This window comes from Teleopsis dalmanni, chromosome 1, assembly GCF_002237135.1.
Source record: "Teleopsis dalmanni isolate 2A chromosome 1, ASM223713v2, whole genome shotgun sequence".
In the NCBI taxonomy this organism is placed as follows: domain Eukaryota; kingdom Metazoa; phylum Arthropoda; class Insecta; order Diptera; family Diopsidae; genus Teleopsis; species Teleopsis dalmanni.
Window position 1 is genome coordinate 106,320,650 of NC_051846.1, and position 27,143 is coordinate 106,347,792.

The window sequence follows — 27,143 nt, forward strand, 5'->3', positions numbered from 1 at the left end:
TTCAAGAAAATATTTTCCTTATCTTTCGCGTTTTTTAATGAATGTTAGATACTCTACCTAAGTGAATACATATTTCTGGAGAAGAAAAATATCTATTTGTGGCCCTCCTGTATTATCTTTTTTAAACTGTTGTAAATTTTATTAAACAAATACACCAATACCAATACCTGCTACCTGTTCAAAAAAAATATTTTCCTAATCTTTCGTGTTTTTTAATAAAAGTTAGATACTCTACCTATGTAAATACATATTTTTTGGGCATAAAAAAAACTTCCTAAAATATGTTTTTATTTCTTTTAAACTGGTGCAAAACTTTCCAAACAAATACTTTAAGTTCACTTACTATATTTGCATTTAAAAATGCACAAAGTAATATACAAAAAACTAATATTTTAAGTTAAAATACAAATAAGGTTAAGACAGTTATAATTTTTAGTTAACATTACTTAACAAAAATAATTATTTTAAATATTTGTTAATTTATGCAATTTTTAATATAAGTTACAATCCCAAAGAACGCAAATATCAATTTTTTCAAAATTTGCAACAAAATAATATTTTCTATTTCAAACAAAATTGTGAAGTTCCTGTAATTTTTTTCCACCCTTGGGTGCAAGCGCAAAATCACATTTGTGCAGTTTGTGCAATACAGTGCACATTTGTGCACGTTTGTGCAATCGCACAATTGTGCACATTTGTGCAAACGTAATATGAGCAGCACACTCGTGTGCACAGAGAATTTTTCGTCGCACAGTGCGGTGCGTGTGCACAGAGCATAAAATTTTCTCGCACATCTGATTGTGTACATTTTTATAAATCAGTCACACAGCACAAATGTTTTTTTTTTTTTTAAGCTATACGAGCTAAGGGATGTGGAATCTTCAAAAGATATTGGTAGCCCGTACTACCAGCATGCACGATTCGCAACCAAGACTTACTCTTTTGCTTGATATTTGCGCATACGTACTAAACCTCATCCTAACACCGTGTCTCTTCTAACCATAAATCCCTCCGGAACCACCTTTAAGCATTACTTCGGAGGGTGGTGATTCAGCGATTGCTGTCATCTCTTACTGCTCTTCTAGTTCTCTCTGCTGCTCTCTGTTCTTCTGTGATTTCTTTCGCAAAAATACACACCAGGTTCCAGATTTCTGTTGACTTTAACATCAGTTGGATGATGTTATCAGGTGTGACCTGCTCTCTGATTGCTCTTGCCAAGGAGCTGCGGCGGCTCTCATATCTCGGGCAATCAAAGAACACATGTTCCACCGTTTCTTTTGTATATGGACAAGCTGGGCACGTGTCGTCTTCGTCATGTTTGAACTTAAAAAGATATGCTCTGAAGCAGCCGTGTCCAGTTAACATCTGGGTTAGGTAGTAGTTCACCTGCCCATGCTTTCTGTTGGTCCAATCACTTATCTTCGGAATGAGCCTATGCGTCCATCTTCCTTTTGTGGATATATCCCAACTCTGTTGTCACTTATTCAATGCTTCTTCATTGAGCTGATTGAAGTTTGTAACCCCAATTCTTTTCGCTACATGCTTTTCCTTTTCAATTTCTGCTTCCTGCTGTAATGGCATCATTCCGGCAATAACCATGGCCGCGTCAGTAGATACTGTACGGAATGCGGAAACAACTCTGAGAGCGCATCTTCTGTAGGCTGCGTCTACTCCTGATCTGTACGTCTTTTTATTCATTGCTTCTGCCCATATGGGAGCCGCATATATAGCAATAGACTTAACTACATTTGTGAGTAACTGCTTCTTCTGTTGTCTAGGTCCACCTATATTGGGCATTATTCGCGAAAGTGCACACGTTGTTTTCGCACATTTTGCAGCAACATATCGTAGATGCTCTTTGAAGGTGAGTCTATTGTCAATCATTACTCCAAGATACTTGATTGCTTGTTTTGATGTGACTCGCTCATTGCCAACAGTTATTGTAATGTACTCAATCTTTTTCCTGCTGCTTACAAGAAGGACTTCAGTTTTATGATCAGCAAGTTTGAGGCCTACACTTGTGATCCAGCTTCTTACCATAGCGACCGCATCGTTGCATGTTGATTGTATCTTGTCTATATGTTTCCCTTTAACCACCAGCGCGATGTCATCAGCAAATCCAATTATTTCTGCGCCTTCTGGGAGCTCAAGTCTCAGCACATCGTCATACATAATGTTCCACAATATTGGGCCCAGTACCGAGCCCTGTGGTACCCCTGCTGTTAGAATAGAATAGAATAGAAATAAACAGGGTACTAGCTCCCACTGGAGCAGAGCACTGCGACCAGATTGATCTTTTGTGCCGTAACTGACCCTAATTGAACAGAAGACATTCCGCTTTCCGAATGAAGGCCAGAATGTCGTCCGTTGAGGACCTCCTAATGTCAGAAGGAGAGAGCAGCTCTCCTCCCAGTGATTTCCTCCTTGCCCAGATCAAGGCTGGGCAGTCACAGAGAATGTGGCTCGTAGTCTCATCTGCCTCTAAGCATAGTCGACACTCTATCTCTTCGGACAGACCTATTTTGTTAAGGTGATAACGCAGTCCATGGTGACCCGTTAAATATCCCACCAGCAACCTCAAATCTGATCTGCTGAGGAGGGATGCCTTGCCATAACTATATGGATGAACCAGCTGTTTTGCCTGACGGTTACCTCGATTGTCACTCCAGTAGCGACCTCTCTCGGCTGAGATCCATTTATCAATTAGATAACTAGTTGTTGACCAACTTAGACCACAATAGGGTTCTGGTCCACAGATTTTAGTTGCAGAACCTGCCCTTGCAAGGCTGTCGGCAGATTCATTTCCTTTTATACCTGTGTGTCCAGGCACCCAGCAAAGCGTCACCTTATTTCTGCTTGCCAGCTGTTGCAACATATCAAAGCAGTCTAATGAAAGTTTTGAGAAAAACCTCCAGGTGGATAGAGCTTTGATTGCCGCTTGACTATCTGAGTAAATACAGATGCGGGCGCCTTTTAACCCGTTGTTTAAGTTGATACGAGCGCAGACCTCGATGGCGTGAACCTCTGCTTGGAAGACAGTGGGCCATATACCCAGCGCTAGCGAGATTCTGGTGTTAGGACCAAATATTCCAGCACCAACACCTTCCGTGGTTTTTGAACCATCGGTAAACCATGATATCACTTCTGGTTCTGCTCCAGGGGTGCCATTTACCCAATCCAATCGATCGGGAATGAGGACTTCGAACTTTCCACCGAAGCGAAGTTCCATGTTCATGCGATCTGTCCTATCGCAGATCTCTATGCCAGGAACTAGTCTGCAGATAGAGTTTTGACTGTCAAGACTTCCGTGCATATTGATACCAGAGTGTAGCCTAGCTTCACTCAGGGCTGCCGTCTTTTTAATGAAGAGGTGCAGAGGGGTAAAACCCACTATGGACTCCATAGCTGATGTGGGACATGTTCTGATAGTTCCCGTCATAGCGATACATGCGAGTCTTTGCAGTTTATTGCATTTGAGTATTGCAGCTTTTTGTTGTGCCTTATTCCACCAAACAAGAGCTGCATAGGATACAATTGGTCTGACCATTGTACGGTAGATCCATGAGAGAATTCTGGGACTAAGGCCCCAGGTCCTACCATATGCGTTCCTGCATGTCCACATTACCCTTGTGGCTTTGCCAATTACATTATCCAGGTGAGTGTTCCAATTAAGACGCTTATCTAGGGTGATTCCTAGATATTTAACTTCGTCGGAACATTCAATAGCCGTATCTTTTATAGATAGGGACCCTAAGTTCAGTTTGTACCTTCTGGAAAATGGTACAATTACTGCTTTTTTTGGGTTAATACTTAGGCCTTCTTTTATACACCAGCTCGAAACTTTGTGTAAGGCCGCCTGCATTACGTCAGTAACTGTGGCCTCATATTTACCGCAAACTATGATTGCCAAGTCATCTGCATAACCTATGGCATGGTAGCCAGATTGTTCCAGTTTGACTAGTAGATCGTCTACTACCAACGTCCATAACAATGGTGAGAGAACCCCACCCTGGGGGCAACCCCGTACTGCACTAATGCTAACGGTGGTATTACCTAACTTGGTAGATATGTTCCTGTCACGTAACATCCTATCTATCCACGTTATTGTACAGGAGTCTATATCTTTCCGGGCCAATGCACTGGATATGGACTCATAAGATGTATTGTCAAAAGCACCTTCTACATCCAGAAATGCACATAAGGCAATTTCTTTAGATTGAAAGGTGCTTTGAATTTTGCTGACCAAGTGATACAGCGCGACCTCCGTAGATTTGCCTTTTGAGTAGGCATATTGTGTGGGGTGGAGTGGAACCGTTTGTCCCATTTTTTCCCGTATGTGCAGATCAATTAGCCTTTCGACAGTTTTTAATAAGAAGGAAGTAAGACTAATTGGTCTGTAGGACTTTGGCTGGTCCATGGGTTTATTACCCAGTTTGGGAATAAAGATCACATTTACATCTCTCCAGGAGTGAGGGATGTAACCCATAATGAAACATGCCCTAAAGAGTTTGATTAATGGGTCTAGAATGATATCAGTACAATTCTGCAATAAAGCAGGAAAGATACCGTCGCCACCAGGCGCCTTGAATGGTAGGAATGAGCTGATCGCCCATTTCACCTTGTCCTTGTCAAAGATAACACCAGAAAGTGCGTATTCCTGACGTGTAGGAGCAGTTACTTCTCTGTTTGATTTTGATGTTGATGCTCCGATTAAAGAGCCAGGGAAGTGTGTTTGCAACAGAAACTCAAGGGTATCTTCACGACCAGTGGTGAAGGATCCATCGGGTTTTTTTAAAAGGCCTACTTCGTTATTCTTGACCTTAGTTAATGCCTTGTGTAGTCTGGCAGCCTCGGGCAGCTTCTCAATACTTTCACAGTGGCTTCGCCAGCTAGTCCGTTTGGACTGTCTGATTGATTTATTGTAGTCTGTGAGTGCAATTTTATATTCTTCCCACCTACCTGAGCGTTTTGCTCTATTGAATAAGCTCCTTACTAATTTGCGCTTATTAGCTAGTTGCGAGTTCCACCAAGGAACCTTACCCAAAATTGTGGCATTGCCTGCAACCGTGCTGTTATGAAAGGAGGTTAGTAATACCTCACCTAAGTGGTTAGCGGCTAACTCTAACTCTTCTACAGTTTGTAAAGGCCTAGCTATGGAAAAGTTTGCGGAACACACTAAGTCCCTGTACATATGCCAGTCGGTTTTTCTGGGTCGGTAAACTTTTTCTTGCTGTGCGGATATACCGGGAATTTCAAACCTAATATGTTGATGGTCAGAGAGGGACACTTCGTCCGACACATGCCAATTCCATAAAGATTCCTCAATACCTCTGGTGCATAGAGTGAGATCTAGTACCTCTTCTCTAATTGCGTTAATAAATGTGGGTTTATTACCTTTGTTAGCTATATTCAAACCTGCTGATATGATATATTCTAATAGGTACTCACCCCTTTTGTTTATATCGCTGCTCCCCCACACCGTATGGTGAGCATTTGCATCGCAGCCCAAGATTAGCTGCCGCCCAGTGGACCTGCAGAAGCTAATCAGCTGCTGGACTTCCGTTGGTGGAACTGCATTTTCATCACCTGGGAAGTAGGCAGAGGCCACGACAATGTCTGTCACCCCTCCTAATGTTGGAACTTCGACAAGGACCGCTGCTAGGTCTCTAGAAATAAAGTTATTTAACGGAAGATGTTTTACGTCTCCACCGATTAAGATAGCTGCACGCGGCACTGCTATCGATCGGTCATAAACCAGCTTACCTGATTTAGAGTTAAGACCCCGAATGTGGCCACCGAACACCCACGGCTCTTGAATAAGTCCTAGAGCAATGTTGTTGGTTTGGGCAATTCTGCACAGGGTGGCTGATGCTCCTTTTGCATGGTGCAGATTTGCCTGGAGCACTTTTAAAGTGCTCATTAGGTCTCGTTAAGAGACTTACGGACGAGACTTTCACGTTTGTCTCGTCGAGAACCCTTGTTTCTGGCACCCTTTGATTGCTCCAGTAAACATTTACTGAGTAAGGGTGGTTTAAAGATAGCGGTCCTAGGTTTACCTGCTACCGTAATTGGGCCCGTGGAGGGCATTGTGGACTTATTTCCTGAGGTGGGAATCTGAACAGCACGCCCACTAGCAGTGCCAACCGCCTTGCTAGTAGATGGACGTGCGTCTAGTTCCTCTTCCACAGGAATAGTCACCGTTGGGCAACTGTCCGTAAGGGATGTTGCCGGAGTCGAGGATGACTGGGTGGTTTTGTCATCCTTAACCACCTTTGAAGCTTTATCCATGGGTTGAGAAAGAGCGGGGGTGGTACCCTTAAGCATCAGTCTCAGGTGACCGAACCGGTATGCAATCCGGTTCAATTAGTTCGGACAGCGACCTCATGGATTCGTCATCAATGACGAAAACAAGATGCAGCATCTGATCCTGCGTCAGTCTGCGTATCACTTTCCACCGTTTGGTGGAGAATTTGTTTTGAGAACCAATGGTAGCCAAAACTTTTTCGTTTGACAAAGTCAAACTTTGGGGAAAATAGCCACGAACTACATGAGTTCGTGGGAAATCCTTTTCCTCAACCACGTTAATGGCGAGCCCGCATTTGGCCCCTATGTGACCAGAAAATCGCTTGACCCACTCTGCGGTTTTGGCATCACTGCAGATGATAAGTAGCCACCCCGTTCTGGGCAAACACCCTTCGAACTCCGGCTGCATATCTTCACATTGGTGCTCTATGGCAACATCAATAATCGCCTCCTGGAGACGTGTTATTTGCTCTGTAGAGAGCGAAGTGCCAGCTGGATCAGCCGACGTGAAGCCTAAACGTACGCCTTTAACAGCTAGGCTGTACGATGGCTTGGCAAGTCCCACATGGCCTACCTTAGTTTTTTTAACGGTGGTCAAACCGGGAGATTGTTCCTCCGATCTGCCCCGCTTAATCGCAGTTGAAGACTGCGTGGCGATTTTTAGAGCTTCTGCTCTGCTAAGACCTGATGCCATAGCCGCCTTGAACCTTCTTTTCTCACTTCTTTTGAGGTGAGTGAATTTAGGAGACTCCAAAGTGAGGTTACCAACTTTGGAGCCAACGACAGTTAGACCGGACTTCTGAGAGACCACACTGTCGTTGTCGGACTCGCAAGAATCAGCAGCTTCGGAATTTGAAGACAATACTTCAATTATTTCCTGCCGTCTTGAGGTCGCGACGAAGATTGACCTGGTACGATCACCGTTTCCGCGAGCGGAGAAAAAGACGGTGGCCCATCCGGATCCATCTTGATGCACACAGTAGCGCTGTCAAGATGGGTGGTGGCTTCCAGCCCAGTGGCCGGCACGTACACGGGTGAGTGTTCCGTAAAGGAATCATTTGGAGATGCCGTTAGAGTGACATCAAGCTCATCAATGTTATTTGAATTTTTATCCATGAAAAATTAGTTTAATGTTCGGGAAGAGAGGTCACCCACGACATAGCCCGTTTATCGTGGGAAGTCTAATTTAAACTGGAGGTCGACAGGTATCCAGAGTTCGCATATTAAGGACCAACTATCCATGGCCATTCATCCCTCGGCATATGCTGTTCCACCTTGGATTTGAGCTTTAATTTAAGACGCTTTTGCTTGCGTCCGCCCGATTACAATTAGCCAGCATCCATAGTTGAGACATGACCATACTATGGATCTGTTTCTAGCCGCCCCCACGTAGAGGATGTAATCACACTACCGACAGTATACAACAGTTACGGCACATACACAAAGTACGTGTTTATCCCCCTGTGTATCTGACGGCGGACGGCCTTCTGTCCGCCGTCATACCAAGTATCATACCAAGTAACGGCCCTGCTGTTACTTGGTATGACTTTGCGCCTCTGTCTGTGTAATACAAAAGCACTCTCTCTTTAAAATAGTCAACGATTAATTCTACTAGGTACTTTGGAACGTCTTTCCCTTGAAGTGCTGCTAGAACAGTGTCCCAGTCCGCTGAGTTAAATGCGTTTTTAACGTCTAATGTAATGATGACACAGTATTCTTTGCCTCCTTCGAGCCAACGGTCTCCTTTAATGGCATTTTTCGCTATGGCTATGACTGCTTCCACGGCCTCTATTGTGGAGCGTGCCTTCCGAAAACCAAATTGTCTATCTGATAAACCATTGCCATTCAAGGCTTCTTCTAGTCTTCGGCTAATTATCTTTTCCAAAAGTTTACCGGCCGTATCAATCATACATAGCGGGCGGTAGCCTGATGCATCTTGTACGTTATTGCCCTTTGGTATAAGCACCAACCTTTGTATTTTCCATATCCGGGGGAATGTTCTCTCCTTTATACATGCGTTGAACACTTCCCTGAATGAATCAACATTGATTTCTGTGGCCATCTTTAGTGCCAGATTTGGTATTACATCTACTCCAGGTGCTTTGGTTAGTTTCAAACCTTTGCATACTACTTCCAATTCTTGCCTGCTAACCTCAGGTATTTCATTCTGTGGCTCACTATCTTGTACTGTATAGGTTATATCAGCTCTCTGCGGGAAGAGACCTTCAACTATTGCTTGTACCTTAGCTGCGTCTGTTGTAACTGGTGGACGGTAGCTATATAATTTTTTCATAACGACTTTATATCCTAGTCCCCAGGGGTTATTATCGACCTCCTCACACATTTCCTTGAAGCATCTTGCCTTGCTATTCGATATCGCCTTTTTTAGTTCAGTTCTCGATGTTTTATAGGCTTCTTGGTGCGCTATAAAATTTTCGCGACCCCTTGCTCTTTGACATAGTCGTCGCGCATGTTTGCATTTTCTTTTCAGTTCGGAAATTTGGTCAGTCCACCAATAAACATGTTGTCTGCCATTCCGCCGGCCTTTCTTTGCCATAGATGCGTTACATGAATTTGTTATGCAGCGCATCAGTTGTATTGCTTTATCATTCGCACTGCCAGTTAGGTGGATGTCGTCCATTGAGAGCTTAAAAGCTTCTTTGTCCAAAGTTAACTCCTTCCATAGCGGATTTGGAGTGGCTACCGCAGGAATGGTTCTTGCTGAGCGGTCATGTATTTCGAATATGATAGCTTGGTGGTCACTATATGTGTAGATATCTGACACTTGCCACTCAGTTGAATTAGCTAGTGGATCGCTGATAAATGTCAAATCAATCTTAGAGCTTCTACCGTTCCTTGTGAATGTATCCTTTTGGCCGCAGTTCAGTAATACTACATCCAGGGTGGCCAATGCTTCTAGTAGGCACTCTCCCCTGGGGTTTGTCAATGTTGAGCCCCATTCAATGGCCCAGGCATTGAAGTCACCGGCAATCACTATCGGCTTCATATTTTTAGCGTCGCTAACAATATTGTCCAGTCTTTGTTTGTATTCTTCGATTGATAGACTGGGGGGTAAATAACAGCTGAAAAACGTTATTCCATTCACTGTACTTTTTACGTATGCTTCCCCTCCGTCGAAGACCTTCTCTAGTGGAAATTTACCACACGTCCATATCGATGCCTTGTTGCACTTGCTGGTAGCCCAGCAGTGATTGTCTAGTGTACTATAATGTTCGCTCATTATAGCTAGATCTATTTTTAATTCGCGTACAGTCTGCTTTAACAGATCCTGTGCCGCTTCACAGTGGTTTAAGTTCAGCTGTAAAACTTTCATCTTTTTTTATTTAGTATCCTCCGACGGGCAGTCAAGTAGTGGGGACATTTAGGTCCTCCCGTAATATGGTTAGCGTCAATATTTGTGTCAGTTCTACAAAGTAGGCAGTGAGGGGCACCTTGACACGCTTTAGCAAGGTGGTCCTCTCCACCACACTTGTAGCAGTGTTTTGACCAGTCTTTGGAGCTCTGACAGTTCCTTGCCACATGTCCAAAATCGAAGCATTTGTAACATCTCCTGGGGGTAACTTTTTGGAGTAATCGGCACACGGTCCATCCAACTCGTAGTTTGCCCACCTCCTCAGCTTTACCGGCCTGCTTCTTTGGTATTACAATTATAGCCGTTCTGGTACCTCCGGGGGCATTTCTTATTGTTTTGATCGCCGAGGGATGTATTTCGCCTATTTGGTTTTTCCATGCCTCAATTATTTCCTCTTCTGTGGTTATTTCGTCCAGGTATCGTAGTTCAAAGGTAGCTTCCTCCGTTAGCGTTTTGACCTCTATTTCCTCAGGTAGTATACTTTTGATGTGGTCTTGGTGGACACTTGTTATTGTTTCTGCTGATCTTTTGAATTCAAGCAGAAGTTCCCCTTTTTGTGTTTTCCTGATAGAGTGAACATCATTACCGACTGCTTTAAGCTCTGGAGCTCCTTTTACTTTCCGGAGTATGTCCGCAAAGGAAAGTTTCTCAGACGGTTTAATGATCACTACATCCGGTCGAGGTGGTTTCACGCGTTTTTTTGTTTGTACAACCCAAGCGTGTCGTTTGTTGTCTTCAATTGGTGCTTGAGGTACATCAGCGTTGCCGTTCGTCCCGGCCACCGTATCTAAGTTGCTTTCCAATGCTTTCCTTGGCTCCTTAGACTTAGTATTATTTGCCCCCACGGGTCGATTTGTTTTCGACTTCTTAGGCGGTGTCTTCCTACTTTTTTCGATTTCTTCTCTTAACCGTTTGGATATAATTGGTGTTTGCTGCGGCTGAATTGTTTGGGTACCTCTATCGTTGGTTTTAGCAATGATAGTTTTATTTGGTGTCTCTTCGGCAGTTCTTTTATAGAGCGATGATATCAATGCCACAAGATCACGCATTGCTTGGTGGATGGACCTTCTTCCTCCACCCATCATCTCATTTAGCTCGGATATTTTGTCCCCGAGTTTAATGAACGCTTCCCTTTTCACTTTTGGAACACTGTTCCCATTAAGCTCCGGAGGGGATGAGCGAGCTCTCTCGTTATTTTGCCTCTCTTGTGATAGCACAGGTGAGTGTGTTAGTCTCGGCGCCCTCATGAAGGGGTTTTGGCTGGGACTGACTATCCGTGACTCCTTTGCACTTTCGGTGCCGGCTGGAGTATTAACGCCAGAGTGTATTGGTGTTTTTGTGGTTTTTGTGTTTGTGAACATTTTTCTTTGCAATTGGGTCCCAACTTAAAGCCGTTATCTTGGTTTCGTTGTGTAGTTACCCTTATTGTGGTTCCATGATTATCTTTGCAATGCAGGGAGGTCATGCGAGGGTTGACACATAGCCTTATGAGCGCATGTGTTCAGAGCCAAACCAGGAGCTAAGCAGAAGATATTCTTAACTGCCCCTACACCCCAACTTAACAGGACGAATCCAAGATCGTTCTTTAAGGCTTGCCAGGTTTTAACGGGACGGAGGCAGATGAAGCATTAGCCTGAAAGCCGTCTGGACCAGATTTCACTCTAGCCCATATTGGTAACAGAATACATCATCCACCAGCCCAAGTCATCATATCCCATCGTTTGCTCCAGTATACCATAATCAGAATCTTACTGGTATCGATCCTGATGCCTTTTCTTATAGGCTTTCTCCATTATCATCTCATCATGTCCAATCGTTTGCTGTTGTCCAGTATGCCGTAATCAGAATCTTACTGGTATCGATCCTGATGCCTTTTCTTATAGGCTTCCTCCATTATCATTTCTCGTATGTGAATTGTGATGCGACAGTCGTCCCTAACATGATATACAGACGCTGCGCATTTCCGACTCCCTCGTTGGCGCATCAATTGCTCTCACATTGGAAGCAGACATTGTGCGCTTACGTGTCCCTCGATGCCATCCCGGGATGGTGGACGCTTAGTTAGAGCCGGCGTCTACTCGGCTCAGCTTAGGGGCTTCTCAGGGTTTCTGTGACCTTTTAAGCCACACCCTCGGACGCCTAGCTGGATTTTAGTCGCCTCTTACGACAGGCATGCCTTACCGCGGGAATATTCTAACCCCTATCCCGCAGGGGTAACACAGCACAAATGTGTGTGGACGAATCTGTGTGCACAATCATTGCTTTGTGCGATGTGAAATTTGAAATCGCACAACAAATTTGAGTGCGTGCATTTTTTTTTCTTAACACCACAAATGTGCGTGTGCATATTTTAAAAACAATTTCCACTCGCACAGTGCAGTGTGCGATTTTGTGCACCACATTCCGAACTCTGTTAAATACTATCCAAAGGCTACAAAAATCCTGCGAACAATAGTAGATGGTACATCAGAAACGACGATATTCACAAAGACCTGAAAATCTCTACTATACATGAAACAATTCAAAAAAGAAGTGCTAACCACTTATCTAAATTGCTGCAGCACGCAAACTTAGAAATGAGAAGACTTCCTGCCTTGGAACTAGGCTACAAAAAAGTTTAAAACGTATACTTCCAACCTACTTAAGTATTGAACTAAGTTGAATTCTTTACAACGCCAAAAAAAAAATTATTTATGTTTATTTATTATTATATTTTTATTGTTATTATTTATATTTATTTATTATTATTTATACTACTTTCGCGTAAGAATAGGTGGGTTGAGTTCAATAATATCTTAAACGAATACCAAGCCGGATTTCGCAGATCATACTAATGAAATTTTACTCGAATACCAGCAGTCGCGTAAAGAACGGTAATCTTATATCTTCTTAGTTTAAAGTCACTTAAGTTGTACAACATACAACAAGGATACTTGCTCAGCCCAATTTTGTTTTCTCAATTTTCGTTTTGTATGCTAATGTTGTGGTTTTGCTTACGGATTCAACTGATGTATTGCAAATTATGATAGATTGTATATTTGGGTATTGTTCACAATGAGGTCTTATCGCGAATCTAGATAAATCTAAGATCATGATTTTCAGAAAAGGTCATAGACTAAGCAATGCGTTGTCGTGAAAGTTCGATGAATGATAGGTTAACAAGCCTTTTACCTTTCATTAGCTTAAAGTGCAATTAATATCATGTGGTTAAAGTACTTGTGCAATCCTAAAATAACTAATAATAATAATTATTATTATATTATTTATTTCATACTCCATTAGGAGCTTTAGGACACAACTTTTGATTTCCAACTATCTCTATTTTGCGAAATTTGTCGAAGTTCGTTAAACGCTTTGTCAATTTCAATATTAATTGTTCTTCGGCATGTTGTCGTTGGCCTGCCTCTACGGCATGTTCCTTGGGGATTCCATGTTAGTCTATTAATGCTGAAAATTTTTGTTTGTGCGGATATTGTGTGTACGTTATATATTTTGTAGCCTTGAGAAAGCTCCTGTGGCGGTGGTATGTTCAGCATTTAATATTGAAAATAATATGAGTTGACCATAAACAACTGAATTAAGTAGGGAAAAGCTTACAATTGGTGACTCCGACGTGATCAAAAATGTCACAAGTCGAAACAAGCAACAATAGCGCACCGGATAGAAACAACACGCCTGCAGATAGTAACGTACGAAATGTTTACAGAAACAAACAACCTCGAGGTAACATTTGCCGTATCGGTCATTCTGCAAGAGGGATCCAGACCTGTACTATATCCAGATAGAATCCTAATTCCGAAATGCGGGAATCACAACAGACCAAACCAAGTATGATCATGTAATCAGAAGTCTCGATAGCGCCACTTTAAGAAATATCGCAGACATCGTTCGTGTTCCTCCTGCAGTAGAAAAATACGAAACGATTGGACAAATGTGCGCAACACGCAGACCTGATGTTGGAGATGGGAAACTACAATTCTGTAGCTGTCATCAATACATCTACACAGAATAATGATCATATCATGGAAGCCATAGACGCTATGAGTAAGCAGGTTGCGGAGATAAATACTGCACATCGGTGGCGGCCGATGAAGACCAATCTGTAAATACGTCTAGCCGCTTGTTCATGACAGATCGATTTCTTTACTCAATAGCATCTGTTTTTTTTGTCTTTCTGGTTTCAATTAATTGTCGGAATAATGCGGTTAGCCATTCTCCATTATTTTTTGTTTCTCTTCCTTAATTCTAGATTCTAGAATGGATTGTTTTGCGTTTTCCTATAGATTACATATATATGTTGCATTGTTTATTCTGGGACGTTGTTCAAATCTAGTGCGCATTGATTTAGACAACTAATAATAATAAAATATGTGATTGTCAATTTAGATTTTAAGTAAAATCTTAAAATTTTTTGTGCTGTGCGATTTTTTTTTAATCAATTATAAATAATAATAATAATAATAATAATAATAATAATAATAATAATAATAATAATAATAATAATAATAAATAATAATTACAAATTTTTCTAACATCGAATATATAAATTCAACTTTATATATTGTAAAATGTATTTGTTTTTTATCTCAGTACTCATTTCATAACTTCCAATTTTAAGGTGTTATCTCCTATAACTGGACGTACAATTGGTGCAAAAGAAATTCGTGTCGGAAGTGATAAAGTTGGTTTATCCAAGCTTATTGTTAACGTAGTATCAGGACTGCAATTGACAATTACACCAGATAATGCCGTTGAAAACGGATACATTGCAGAAACTTCTGTGACACATAAGCTAACTGCACAATATCAAGAAGGACTATTAGATATAGATTTAGAATACATGGATGGTTCAAAAACCCCACTTAGGTAAGTTAATTAGAAAATATATCAATCAGACTTTAAATTCAGAAGAAACGAAACTGTATAAAAATAATATTACTTTGTATATTTCAATCATTAAATTGTTTATTAGAATTTAAAAAGATGTAGTATATCTATAAATATTTATACTTATTTATTCTTGTTTTGTTGATTCTCAGATTTAAAATGATAAAATTTGAAACTACATTGATTTCGAATTGTGGCTTGCGTGTTCGTGCATATTTTTATTTGTGCAAACATGTCGTATGTTGCCGTTACATTGACTGCGAATTGACAGTTTTGCTTTTCAAAATAACATTGAATTTAATAACAATCGCTATGAAATTATTTAATAATTTCAAACAACAAAAGATGAATTTGGTGCGTGATTTTTATTCATCAAGATATAAAAATGGAGTCTTTCTTTTTTGAGAATTTTTATTCTGGCGCTTTTATACAGAACAGTGCTTCCATATTAGACGAAATACACTAAAATATTCTTAAATTAATAATTTTATAATAATATCTAACAAAAGTCATAATTATTTATAGAATAATAAATAAAAAGAATAAAAAGTAATTCAAACACCACTGATGATGGATATTTTGCAATGCTCCAAACAGTTGTGTGGTCGGCCAAAAATTCAATTATTTAAAATAACAAAATCATTTTTGTTATTGTAGTTCACTAATTTTCAAAAGCCAGCTACCAAGTGCAGTGGTTTCTATTAAGTTAAAAAGAAACGTTAAATTATTACTAAAATAAAATTAAATGAAAACAATAGACATCTCTCGATTTCGCTTGAACGAATTAATTTTAAACAAAATATTTTGTTTAATCAAATGTTCGCATGAGAAAGACAACGCATATCGGGAATAATTTTCAGCAACTGTAACCACTAACAAATGATTACGTACATTTGAGAATTCTTTGTACGAACACCCAAAACAAATTCGCATGCAATGTTATCGCAGCCTAATAATTTCGTTCATTCTCAAAACTTCAATATAGCACAATTTTGTACTGTACAATACTGTACTACAGTAAATTGTTCAACTTTAAATAAACTTGATGTTGTAGAAATTGCAATTCAATTTCATTTTCAGATGTCAAAATTTTTGTATGAAAATTTGATTTCATCTTGTTTTGCTGTCGAAATCAATGCCAGCTAAAATTTCAATCAAACTTCGACAATGCGAAACCATATCGAAGCTTTGAGTTATGCCTAGAGAAACAACCGAGCAGTACTTCTTTTTCAAGTTTATTTTTTCATCTTTTTCATTATACAGCATACTTGTCTATTATTCTACTTTTTCTTTATTCTTTGGTTTAGCATGTTTTCATCCCAAATGTACAATTTTTAAAGCAATATTTTAACAAAAAATTAATATCAAAACGAAATACAAAATTGAAATAATAATAATGCGATTTTCAACGATTATATTCTGTTTATTTGTTTTTATTGATAGAAGGTGATAGGCCTTTGATTAAAATAGTAATAACATAAGCTTACGATCACTCTGTATCACCTTGAATGGTCCATCATAAGGAGATTTCAAAGGAGGTCGTACGCTATCATCCCTTAGGAACACATGTGAACACGTCTGCAGGTCTCGTTGCACAAACGTTTTCGCTTTTGCATGATTTGAACCTGGAACCGGACGTAATTGATCCTTAGTCTCCCTAATAAACGTTGCACATTCGGAGTTACAACCGATGTGAGACGTCTTCTCAAAGAATTCTCCTGGAAGGTTAAGAAACGTACCGTATACCATTTTAGCTTGGATGTCGTCTTTGAACATACTCCGTGGTAATTCATCTGTCCACCTTTCATTTGACTTACACTTCAGTGCAGCTTTTAGTGTTCTGTGGAATCGTTCCAGAATTTCGTTCGATAGTGGATGTCGTGAACTTGTACGTAGATGTTTAGCGCCAATCAACTGCATAAGCTCAGCGAACAGCTTTGCTTCATACTGCGTGCCCTGATCTGTAGTAATCTCTGAAGGAACGCCATAGTGTGAAAGCCATCCCGTGATGAACGCCGCAGTTACTGTGTCTGCACGAATATCCATAATGGAAATAACAACAGGCCACCGGGTAAATCGATCTATGCATGTCAGGCAGAAGCTGTATCCGTATGATGGTAGTAATGGCCCCACGATATCAATGTATACTGCTGCAAAATTAAATATATTATTAAAATATATTAGGAGTATTCAGGCAACAGATTAGTTGGTTAATTGATTAAAAAACTTCATTTAAAAAAAATTAGCTTTTTGATGTTAATCTGTTGCTTGAACGACCCAAAATGCGTAATCTGATTAGTTTGTTGTGTGCAAATGCCTTGGCAGCACTTGTATTTACAGCAAAAACGAAACATATATTAACAGTGAAATACTCAAATATTCGTAAATTTTAATATCATTTAAATTTATCATATAACTAAAATTGCAAACGTTTTCCTATATAGATTACATATAGAATATTCAATTTTATACTTTTTAATTATATTTTAACCCTTTAAAAATTATAGTTTTACTGAATTTTATTTATTAATTTATGTTATTATTTTTGCATATTCTTTTTAAGACACCCTATGCTTATAGTGCCTACACTTGGTACTGGCAGCACTATTAATCAAATTTTCACTAATCTGAGAATCTCCGAAATACTGCTAAGTTTCATTTTTGTATGCAAATTTTTGTTGTAATCAACTACTAAGCAAATAATCAGTTGCCTGAATACCCATATTATAATTTTACTTTATAACAAGTGTAGTGAGAACAATGTTGAAATTAAAATAAATTTCTGCTGAATTAGTGTGGACTTACTATTTTATATAACTTTTCACACTGAATGCATCAATTAGAATACGCGATAAAGTAAGGTAGTAGAAAAATGAAATGAAACTAAAACATTAAAAACAACGAATAAAAGTGTGGAACAAAAATGAAATTTTCAAATGTATGGCTTCTTTGTAATAAATATTTAATGAAGTCGAAAGTAAACTTACTTAAAATAGCCTTTCACATTAAAAACAAAGTAAAAATAAGGTTTAAATTATCATTCAAAAAACCTTATGAGAGAATAAAGAATTAAAGAATTGAAAGATTGTAATATCTAATCCGCCTGCATAATGACTAAAAGGAACTTGAAAAAATGTATGTCCGTATAAAACATTTTAGCTCTGCTGCTCGATATGGATTTATCTATGGACGATTATAGTATAAATATTATATGATAAATAGAAATAATAAAGTGTGAACAGATAATACCGACTTAAAAAAAAAACATAAATTAATTGTTTGTGGTTGAAAGGTGGTGCAAAAAATTAATACAACTTTCATACAATTACATACTATTCATAAGTGTAAGTTAGTGTAATAATTTAGACTAAACTTAATTAGTCTTGCACCGCGAACGTATTTTTTCAATATTTCTTTGCACCAATTGACACGAGCTTTTTTTTGAGCGATTGTCAAATTGTGCTGGATCCAACGAGAACAAACCTTTTTTACGGCCACGTGTTCATGCAATATCGAATGTATGCTGGTGGGAGAAATGCCCAAGGATGCCTCTATCTCACGGTATGTCACATGACGATCTTGTATTATTAGTTCACGCACGGCATCAGTATTCTCTGGCATAACGTCCGTTTTTGGACGACCTTCACTTCATTAAACCAATCTTGCACAGTGCTATAGGATGGTGCTTCATCGCCATACAAAGATTTATGTTCATCAATGCACTCTTGTCGTGATAATCTACGTCGAAAGTTATAAAAAATGATCACATGAAAATGTTGACGTGTTAATTCCATTTTTTGGCCGAGATGAATTTTTCAAGTCTCTATAAATAAAACAATTCACAATTAAAGGACATCACGTTCTGAGTGATGAGGCTAGTTGTCTGTTTCACCATTGTACCCCTTGTCTCCTTAGGTTTTCATTGAAATAGCGTTTTTTTTATCTTAAAAGACCTTTTGATACATGACACAAAAATATAGATAATTTATTTTTTCACAATTCTAACAATTTGTAAAATTTTCTGAAAGGAAAACTTGCTATCCGTAGGTTATTAACACTTTTAACTGTAATTATATATAAATTTGTTGTTTCCCTTACCCTAGATTGGTATTTTTGTTTAACTGACAATTTCAGCTATTTGGACTGCAATCGTAAAATATGATATTTTCGTTTAGAAATGAAACACTTAAATCTTATAGTTTGAATTTAGAATTTATAAATCCATTAATGTATTTGTGAAATGAAATTAATGTGTTTAAGAATCATAATTATTGCGACCGTAGTAAAATGTATTAAATTATAGAGAATAAATATAAATTTATACTGTTTGAAATTTAAAGATTTTTTTGAAAAACTGGAAAAGGAACTGTTATATAGCCTTGATTTAATTCAAAAACGTATTCGAAATATATACATAAACATTAAACAATGTTTGAAACCTTTTTAAATAATATATATATGCAATTCTATTCTGCATAAAATAGAAATGGAAGTTTTTTGTCTCATTCTTCCTACTCTGAATAATAAGTGAAAATTTGAAATCTGAAATTAAAAATCTCTACTGTTTCTTGAAATATTCGCTTTTAAATTGTGGCAATACTTAAAACTCATGGCCTTTCAAACCTAATGGAATGAACATGTTTTTTTGTGATTCTTTTTCTAAAAACTAAATTCAATATTTAATTCAAACATCATTGAAGTATTAAATATTGTAATAAATATTTTAATAAAATATATTCGTTGAACAATTAAATCATTAAACTGTCATTGGCAGGAAAGACTTGAAATTAAATTACCTGAAGTGATTGAAATTGGGGTATTATGACAGCAGTTTGGGGTATGAAGGGTATGACTTTTGTTTCGTTCCAATTTAGTAAAATGCTGAAAGCTGTCCATTAAACAGTTTGTACTGCAGTTTACAAATTACGATACTAATTATCTCAAGACATTGTGGGTCCCACTTCTTACCAATAGCTCTACTTCTGTTACAGGCTTTGAAGCAATGGTCGCAAGTTTTACCTACAAAATGAAACAGTTCATGGACTTCATGCAAAATATGATGATTAGATTGATGCAAAGCATGTTAAAAAACCAAAGTTTAATTACTGAGTTGGTAAAACCCAAATGAATGCAATCACAATATGCCATTGAAATGCAATCGGCTTAAGCCGTCATGTACTGGATGTATCTAGATTGTTGGTGAGTAACAACATCGATATACTGCTTATATCTGAGACACATTTAACCTTCAAAAACTGTTTTCGAGTTTATGGATATAAGTTTTATGATACTAAACATCCAGATGGTAAAACATGGGGCGGTTCTGAAGTACTTGTTAGAAACACAATACAACATTATGAAATCCAAAAGCATTGTTTTAAATATCTACAGGCTACATCAATTTGCGTAATTTCTGGTCTAACTAAAATCGTCGTCTCAGAAATCTATTGCCCACCCAAATTTGCTATTAATTCTGATCAATTCCGGAAATTTTTTAATGATCTCGGTCCCAACTTTCTAGTTGCTAGGGATTGCAATGCTAAACACACCTTTTGGGGTTCTAGACTGATATCTCCAAGAGGTCGTCAAATGTATGCAGCACTTGGCAAAAGCCTTGACGTTGTGTCCTCGGGTCATCCAATATACTGGCCTTCAGACAGTCGAACAACATCAGACTCAATCGATTTCGCAGTCATTAATGGTAGACATTGTGAAGATATTGCTGTTAAATCATGTTATGACTTGTCCTCTGACGATTCTCCAATTATTTTAGCTCAAAAAAAATATAATACTAACTCAAAAGGGCAGAATAAAAAAATTCTTATAAACTGGAAGAATTATAGAAATATCATTAATGAGGAAATAAGTAATAAATGAAATCAAATCACCCAAAGAAATTAATAAAGCAGTTGATAACTGCACCAAGACATTAAATAATGCTGAAATTAAATCCTCTCAACCCAAAACTTGACCAAAAAGTCAGTCAGTCAAAAATAGTATTTCAATCACACATTGATTATCAAAACAACTATTTGTGGAAGGCAACGAAGAAATTTAAAATGCCAACACAAAATTATCCACCGCTTAGAAAACCGGATGGATCTTGGGCTCGAAACGACGAAGAAAAACGATATATTTTTCTTGGTCTTTCAGCCAAACCCACATATAACAGATTTTCAACCAAATATTAAATCTCCTTCTATTGTTGCCTTGTATTTGGAAATCCCCTTTGCCTTGTATTTGGATGACGTCAAGGAAACTATCCGAACATTTGAAAATCCAAAAAAGGCGCCTGGATACGACAAAATTACACGTAAAATGATACAACAATAGCCTGATTCAGCAATATCTTTTCTAACGGTGATATTTAATAGCATCCTCGCTTTTGGCTACTACCCGTAGTAATGGAAAGTTTCAGAAATAAAAATGGTTCCAAAAGGACCTAACTTTGGCATCATCATATAGACTTTTTTTGCCCGCGTTATCCAAAATCTTTGAAAAAATGCTGCTGTCACATGTTATGTCAATAATAACTCAAAACAATGTGATCCCAAACCATCAATATGTATTTCGAACAGGACATGGCACTATTGAGCAAGTTCACAGAATTGCGAAAGAAATACATAAATTACTTAGACAAACAACCGGCGCTCCTTGGTATCTCAAAAATGTGCATATCCACAACGATCTCGGAATCCCAACAGTTGCAGACGTCATTAGAACATGCGGCCAAAAATATAAAGTAAAACTTCACAAAACTGTTTTCTGATACCACAATCTCTTCTTCTTATTTGTCGGTACAGTCCAGTATGAACCTTGGCCTCCCTCACGGTCTGCCTCCATCTGTCCCTATCTTCTGCTACTCTCTTCCAGTTCAGTACTCTAATCGTTCTTGCATCACCATACACGTTCTCATCCCATCTTGTTCTTGTATCTCACTAATGTATCTCACTATATTTTCGTTTTTAAGCAGTTCTTCAATTTCAATATTTGGTCGTCTGTGAAAAGTTTCTGTTGAAAATATTCGCTTTTAACATTGTGGCAACACTTATTGTTGTACATTTCTTATTTTATCACTTTACTTTTGTTTTGCCTTTCTCTTGCGTTTTTAAATCTCGTGGAGTGAACACGTTTTTTCTTTTTGTTCTAAAACTTAAATTGGAGTAATAAAATACTTATATTAAATAAATGCACGTTTTTTATTTAATAAATCTAAGCTATAATAATCAAACTTCAACAGGTTATGGGCCCAGGAGCGCGATCACTAAAAAAAAAATTACATTAATTGTTTTTTGAATAAATTTTTATTTAAATAGCTGTATGGATAGTGAAGGTTCTTTGGTTCCTGTAGATTCTGCAATAGCGATTGATTTAACTAACAGTTTAATTGAAGATTTACAAGACAGCAGTAATAAAATAGCTGAGGTACAAAATATAAACATGAGTGAATCAAGGATGTATCATATACACCGTTTCAATGGGCAGAATTACCAATTGTGGCGAAGACAAATGGAAATATACATGAATGAGAACAAGCTCAACAAATATATTCTTAGAACAGAAAAAAGAACAGATGCAAATGGCATCCAATGGGATGACAAGGACGCGGAAGCACAGGCTTTTATTATGAGAGGAATTGAATTGGAACAACTAAAATATTTAACGGAATGTATTACGGCAGCACAAATGTGGTCGAAATTAAAAGCTGTGCACGCTGAAAAAAGTGAGCAATCAGCGCAAGTTTTACTTGAAAAATTTATGAGTACTAAAATGGCAGACGACGAGTTGGTGGTTGATTTCATAGCAGATATCATATCAATAGCACAACGACTCAATGATATGCAGCTAGAGCAAAAAGAACCAATGATCATTGCAAAAATTTTAAGCAGCTTACCAGTTAGATTTGACCATGTACGTACAGCATGGTATGCGGTGCCACGAGAAAACCAAAATATTGAACGTCTAACTGAGCATTTAGTAAACGAAGAAAGCCTCATGAATATAAGGGCAAATGGCGAAATGAACACTAGCAATGCAGTCTACTTTATAAGTAAAAGCAAACACAGTAACAATACGGCCAATGCAGTGTTTTCAACTAGTAAAGGAAAAGGCAGTACTGTAAAACGTAAGGGCAATTGTAATTATTGTAATAAACCGGGTCATTGGGCCCGTGAATGTAGAAAACGTAAAAAAGACCAAAACTATGCACATACTAAAAGGAACGAACCGCAAACTCTATTACTTCAAAGTGCGAATGAAAAAACTTGGCAAATGCAGCAAGCAGCTGACAGTGAAAATACGTATTTATTCAATTTGAACTCAACAAAGAATTTAAACAAGATTAAAAACGTATTCTATGCGGACTCTGGTGCAACTGACCATATGTCATTTCAGAGGGAGCTTTTAACAAATTTAGTTGCTGAATCTTGTAATGAATATGTAAAAGTTGGCGATGGCCGGCGATTAAAGGTAGAAGGTAAGGGTGACATTGAGGTACGTGGCAATTCAAACATTTTGCATCTTATTAAAAATGTTTTGCTAGTTCCAGAATTAGATAAAAATTTTATATCAATTTCAAGAGCAACTGAAAGAGGTGCTAGAGTGACATTTGAACCAGGTGGTAAATACGTTTATTTCATGAATGGAGACTCTCTGATCACGGAAAGTGAAAGTGAAAACAGACTTTATCGCTTGAATTTGAAACCAGTGTTGACATCATCTTTAAATGTTTTGACATCCGAATCTGCAATGCTGTGGCACGAGCGTCTTGGACATGTTAACTTTGCAACACTTAAGGATATGTGTGCACGTAATGTAGTCTGTGACTTACGCGTAGCAAACTTCCATCAAGAGAAGATATTTTGTGAGGGTTGTGCCTACGGTAAACAACACAGGCAGTCATTTCCAAAAAGTAGCGCAAATCGCTCTGAAAAAGCGGGTGAAGTATTCCATATGGACTTATGTGGAAAGATGAGTATGCCATCAATTGGTGGATCGTATTATTTTTTGCTTTTGAAGGATGATCATTCACGTTATTGTTTCATTTATTTTCTGAAAAGCAAAAAAGATGTTTTTAAAAACTTAATGCATTTTCTAGCAGATGTTCAAGCGGATGGACATTCAATTAAACGAATACGTTCGGATGGTGGACTTGAATTTTGCAACAAAGAAGTAAATAATTTTTTATTAGAAAACAACATCAAGCACGAAGTAACAACACCAAGAGCACCCGAACAGAATGGATTCATTGAGCGACAAAACAGAACAATAATTGAAAGTGCGAAATCTATGCTTCACAATAGAAAGTTACCATTAAATTTATGGGCTGATGCTACACACACTGCAGTTTATCTAAAAAATAGAACACCTTCAGATGTGATTGGAGGATGCACTCCATTCGAATTGTGGTTTAAAAGGAAACCCTCAGTGGCACATCTCCGTGTTTTTGGTAATGATGTGTATGTTCATATTCCAAAAGAGCAGCGTACAAAATGGGAAAAGAACTCGTTTAAAGGCATTATGGTCGGCTACAACGAAGGTAGTAAAGCTTACAGGGTGTACGAGCCTACAAATAGAAGGGTGATTATTCGTCGTGATGTCATATTTAATGAAACACCTGCTACAGTCAACGAGGTGTATGAAAAATGCGATATAAATAATCGCGTTGATGACGGTGATAATACAAAGACACAAGAGGTGCAACAAAATGTGAAATCACCAGAAGTCATAAAATCTCCAATATTAACAAGAAGTCCATATCAAACAAGAAGTGCAATAAAGGCACAAAATCCATCTCAGTCAATACCAGTAGCTGAATTATGTGTTGCATATGTTGAACCATTAACTCTTGAGGAGGCATTGTCTAGCAAAGACTGCGATAAATGGACCGACGCAATTAGCAAAGAAATTCAATCATTGGAAACCAATAAGACCTGGATTTTAGTGCCTCGCGCAAATGACATGCATGTAATTTCAAACCGTTGGATTTTTAAAAAGAAGTTTAAAACTAATGGTGACATTGAAAAATACAAAGCTCGTTTAGTGGTGAGAGGATGCTCACAGAAATATGGCGTCGATTACGATGAAGTTTTTGCACCGGTTGTTAGATATGAATCGGTAAGGACGGTCCTTGCAATTGCTGCGGCTCGTGATATGAACATCATACAGTTTGACGTGAAAACTGCATTTCTACATGGTAATTTAGATGAAGTTATATACATGGAGCAGCCAAATGGTTTTGCTAAAGACGATCGAGTTTGTTTACTGAAAAAGAGCTTGTATGGCTTAAAACAAGCTTCAAGGCAATGGAACAAACGAATTGTACATTTTCTCACCAATTTTGGTTTTAAGCAATCGTGGGCAGATCCATGCGTATTTACATATGAAGTGAATAACGATGTCTTATATTTATTACTTTACGTTGATGATGGGCTTATATGTGGTCATAATACTGAAATCATTAAAAGCTTACTGCATAATTTACATATCGAATTTGAAATAACATATCACGAAGCAGAGTTTTTCGTTGGATTACAAATTAAAATTGATAAAGAAAAACGCACATTAAAATTATTTCAAAAGGTGTACTCAGAAAAAGTTTTGGAACGTTTTAATCATTTGAATTGCCATCCTGTGTCAACTCCAGCTGAAGTCGGAATGAATTTTGTAAAAGACGACAAAACTAACAACAAATCAAACATACCGTATCGTGAAGCTGTTGGATCACTTATGTACTTAATGATTTGTACCAGACCAGACATTGCTTATATTGTTGGAGTTTTAAGCAGATATCTTGAAAAACCCTCAGAAACACATTGGCAAGGAGTGAAGAGGATTCTAAAATATTTGAAAGGTACAGTTGATTATGGCATTCATTTTAAAATGCATTCAGAGCACATACAGTTATCAATGTACTCTGATGCTGATTGGGGCGGCGACAAGGATACTAGGCGCAGTATTTCTGGTTGGGCTGCATTCTTAAATGGTGGAGCAATTGCTTGGAGCTCACGCAAACAAACAATTACTGCTACATCAACTACGGAAGCAGAATTTGTGGCACTTTGTGCAGCTACTAAGGCAGCGAATTGGCTTAGACAGCTTTTGTGTGATTGTGGGTATGAACAGCGTTCACCAACAATTGTTTTTTCAGACAATCAACGTGCGATTACACTGGTCAAAAATCCCCAGTCTTCGAAAAGAACGAAACATATTGACATTCAATATTTCTACACTTGTGACATGCAGGATCAAGGTAAAGTTGATGTGCAGTACAAGGAGACGAATGAACAGTTAGCAGATGTATTTACAAAACCTTTAAGTAAAGAAAAATTTTTGTATCTTATCAATAATTTTGTTAATATCTAAGTAAAAATTTAATTTCTAAAAGCGAGAGGGAGTGTTGAAAATATTCGCTTTTAACATTGTGGCAACACTTATTGTTGTACATTTCTTATTTTATCACTTTACTTTTGTTTTGCCTTTCTCTTGCGTTTTTAAATCTCGTGGAGTGAACACGTTTTTCCTTTTTGTTCTAAAACTTAAATTGGAGTAATAAAATACTTATATTAAATAAATGCACGTTTTTTATTTAATAAATCTAAGCTATAATAATCAAACTTCAACAGTTTCTGTATCAATTTGGATTGGCCCATAGATTTGGCGAATTATTTTTCTTTCAAAAATTTTTAAACTTCTTCGTCCGCCTTCGTCATATTCCATGTTTCTGAGCCATATGTAGCTACTGGTCTTATTATTGTCTTGTACATTCGTAGCTTACTTTCCTTGGATAGTAGTCTTGATTTTATTAAGTCTAAATATTTAATATTCAAATATCTATTTGCTGCTTGTATTCTATTTCTTATTGCGATTCTGCAATCATCATTGTTGCTAATCAGCGCACCGAGGTAGATAAAGTTGTTAAAAACCTCAAAATTGTATTCACCATTTGATATGCGTTGCATACTCATATTCTAGTTCCTTCTTGCTAGTTTGAGGTATTTGGTTATATTTTCATTTATTCTAAGACCAACTTTTTTAGTGTTTTCGTCTAGCATTTTAAAGACATTTGATAAATCTCTTTCGCTTTTTGCAATGATTGCAACATCATCTGCATACGCACAGATCTGGTACGACTTTGTTATAATATTGCCGAGATTTTGAATGGCGTAGTGTAATGTTAATATAAATAAGAATGCCGAAAGGCTGTCACCCTTTTTAACTTCGGAGCTTATTGAAAACGACTCTGAAAGGTGTCCATTGATAATAACCTTACATGATGACTTCGCAAGAATCATTGCGACCAATCGAGTAAGTTTTTGCGGGGCGCTCGGCCACGCCAGAGCGTTTATGATTTCTGATCTTTCGAGGCTATCGAAGGCCTGCCTGAAATATACAAAGAGTGCGTGTAGCGTAATGTTATGGGCATAGTACTTTTCCATCGATTGACGTATCAAAAATATTTGATCAATTGTTGACCTAAAACCGCATTGATACTCGCCTATAGTATTACCAATTGCTTCATGAAGCTTATCTTTCAGAATATTAAAGAAAATTTTATAGCCAACATCGAGCAGCGAGATTG

General features: G+C 37.9%; 1 protein-coding gene across 1 annotated transcript in view; it reads left to right on the plus strand.

The window, feature by feature from the left end:
- LOC119671268 (transmembrane protein 132E) overlaps positions 1–27,143 on the plus strand; it is a gene marked incomplete in the record, with an annotated part of 100,901 nt that overhangs the window by 47,335 nt on the left and 26,423 nt on the right. The window contains 1 exon segment of the mRNA XM_038081821.1: positions 14,295–14,542. Coding sequence (XP_037937749.1) covers positions 14,295–14,542 — 248 coding nt within the window.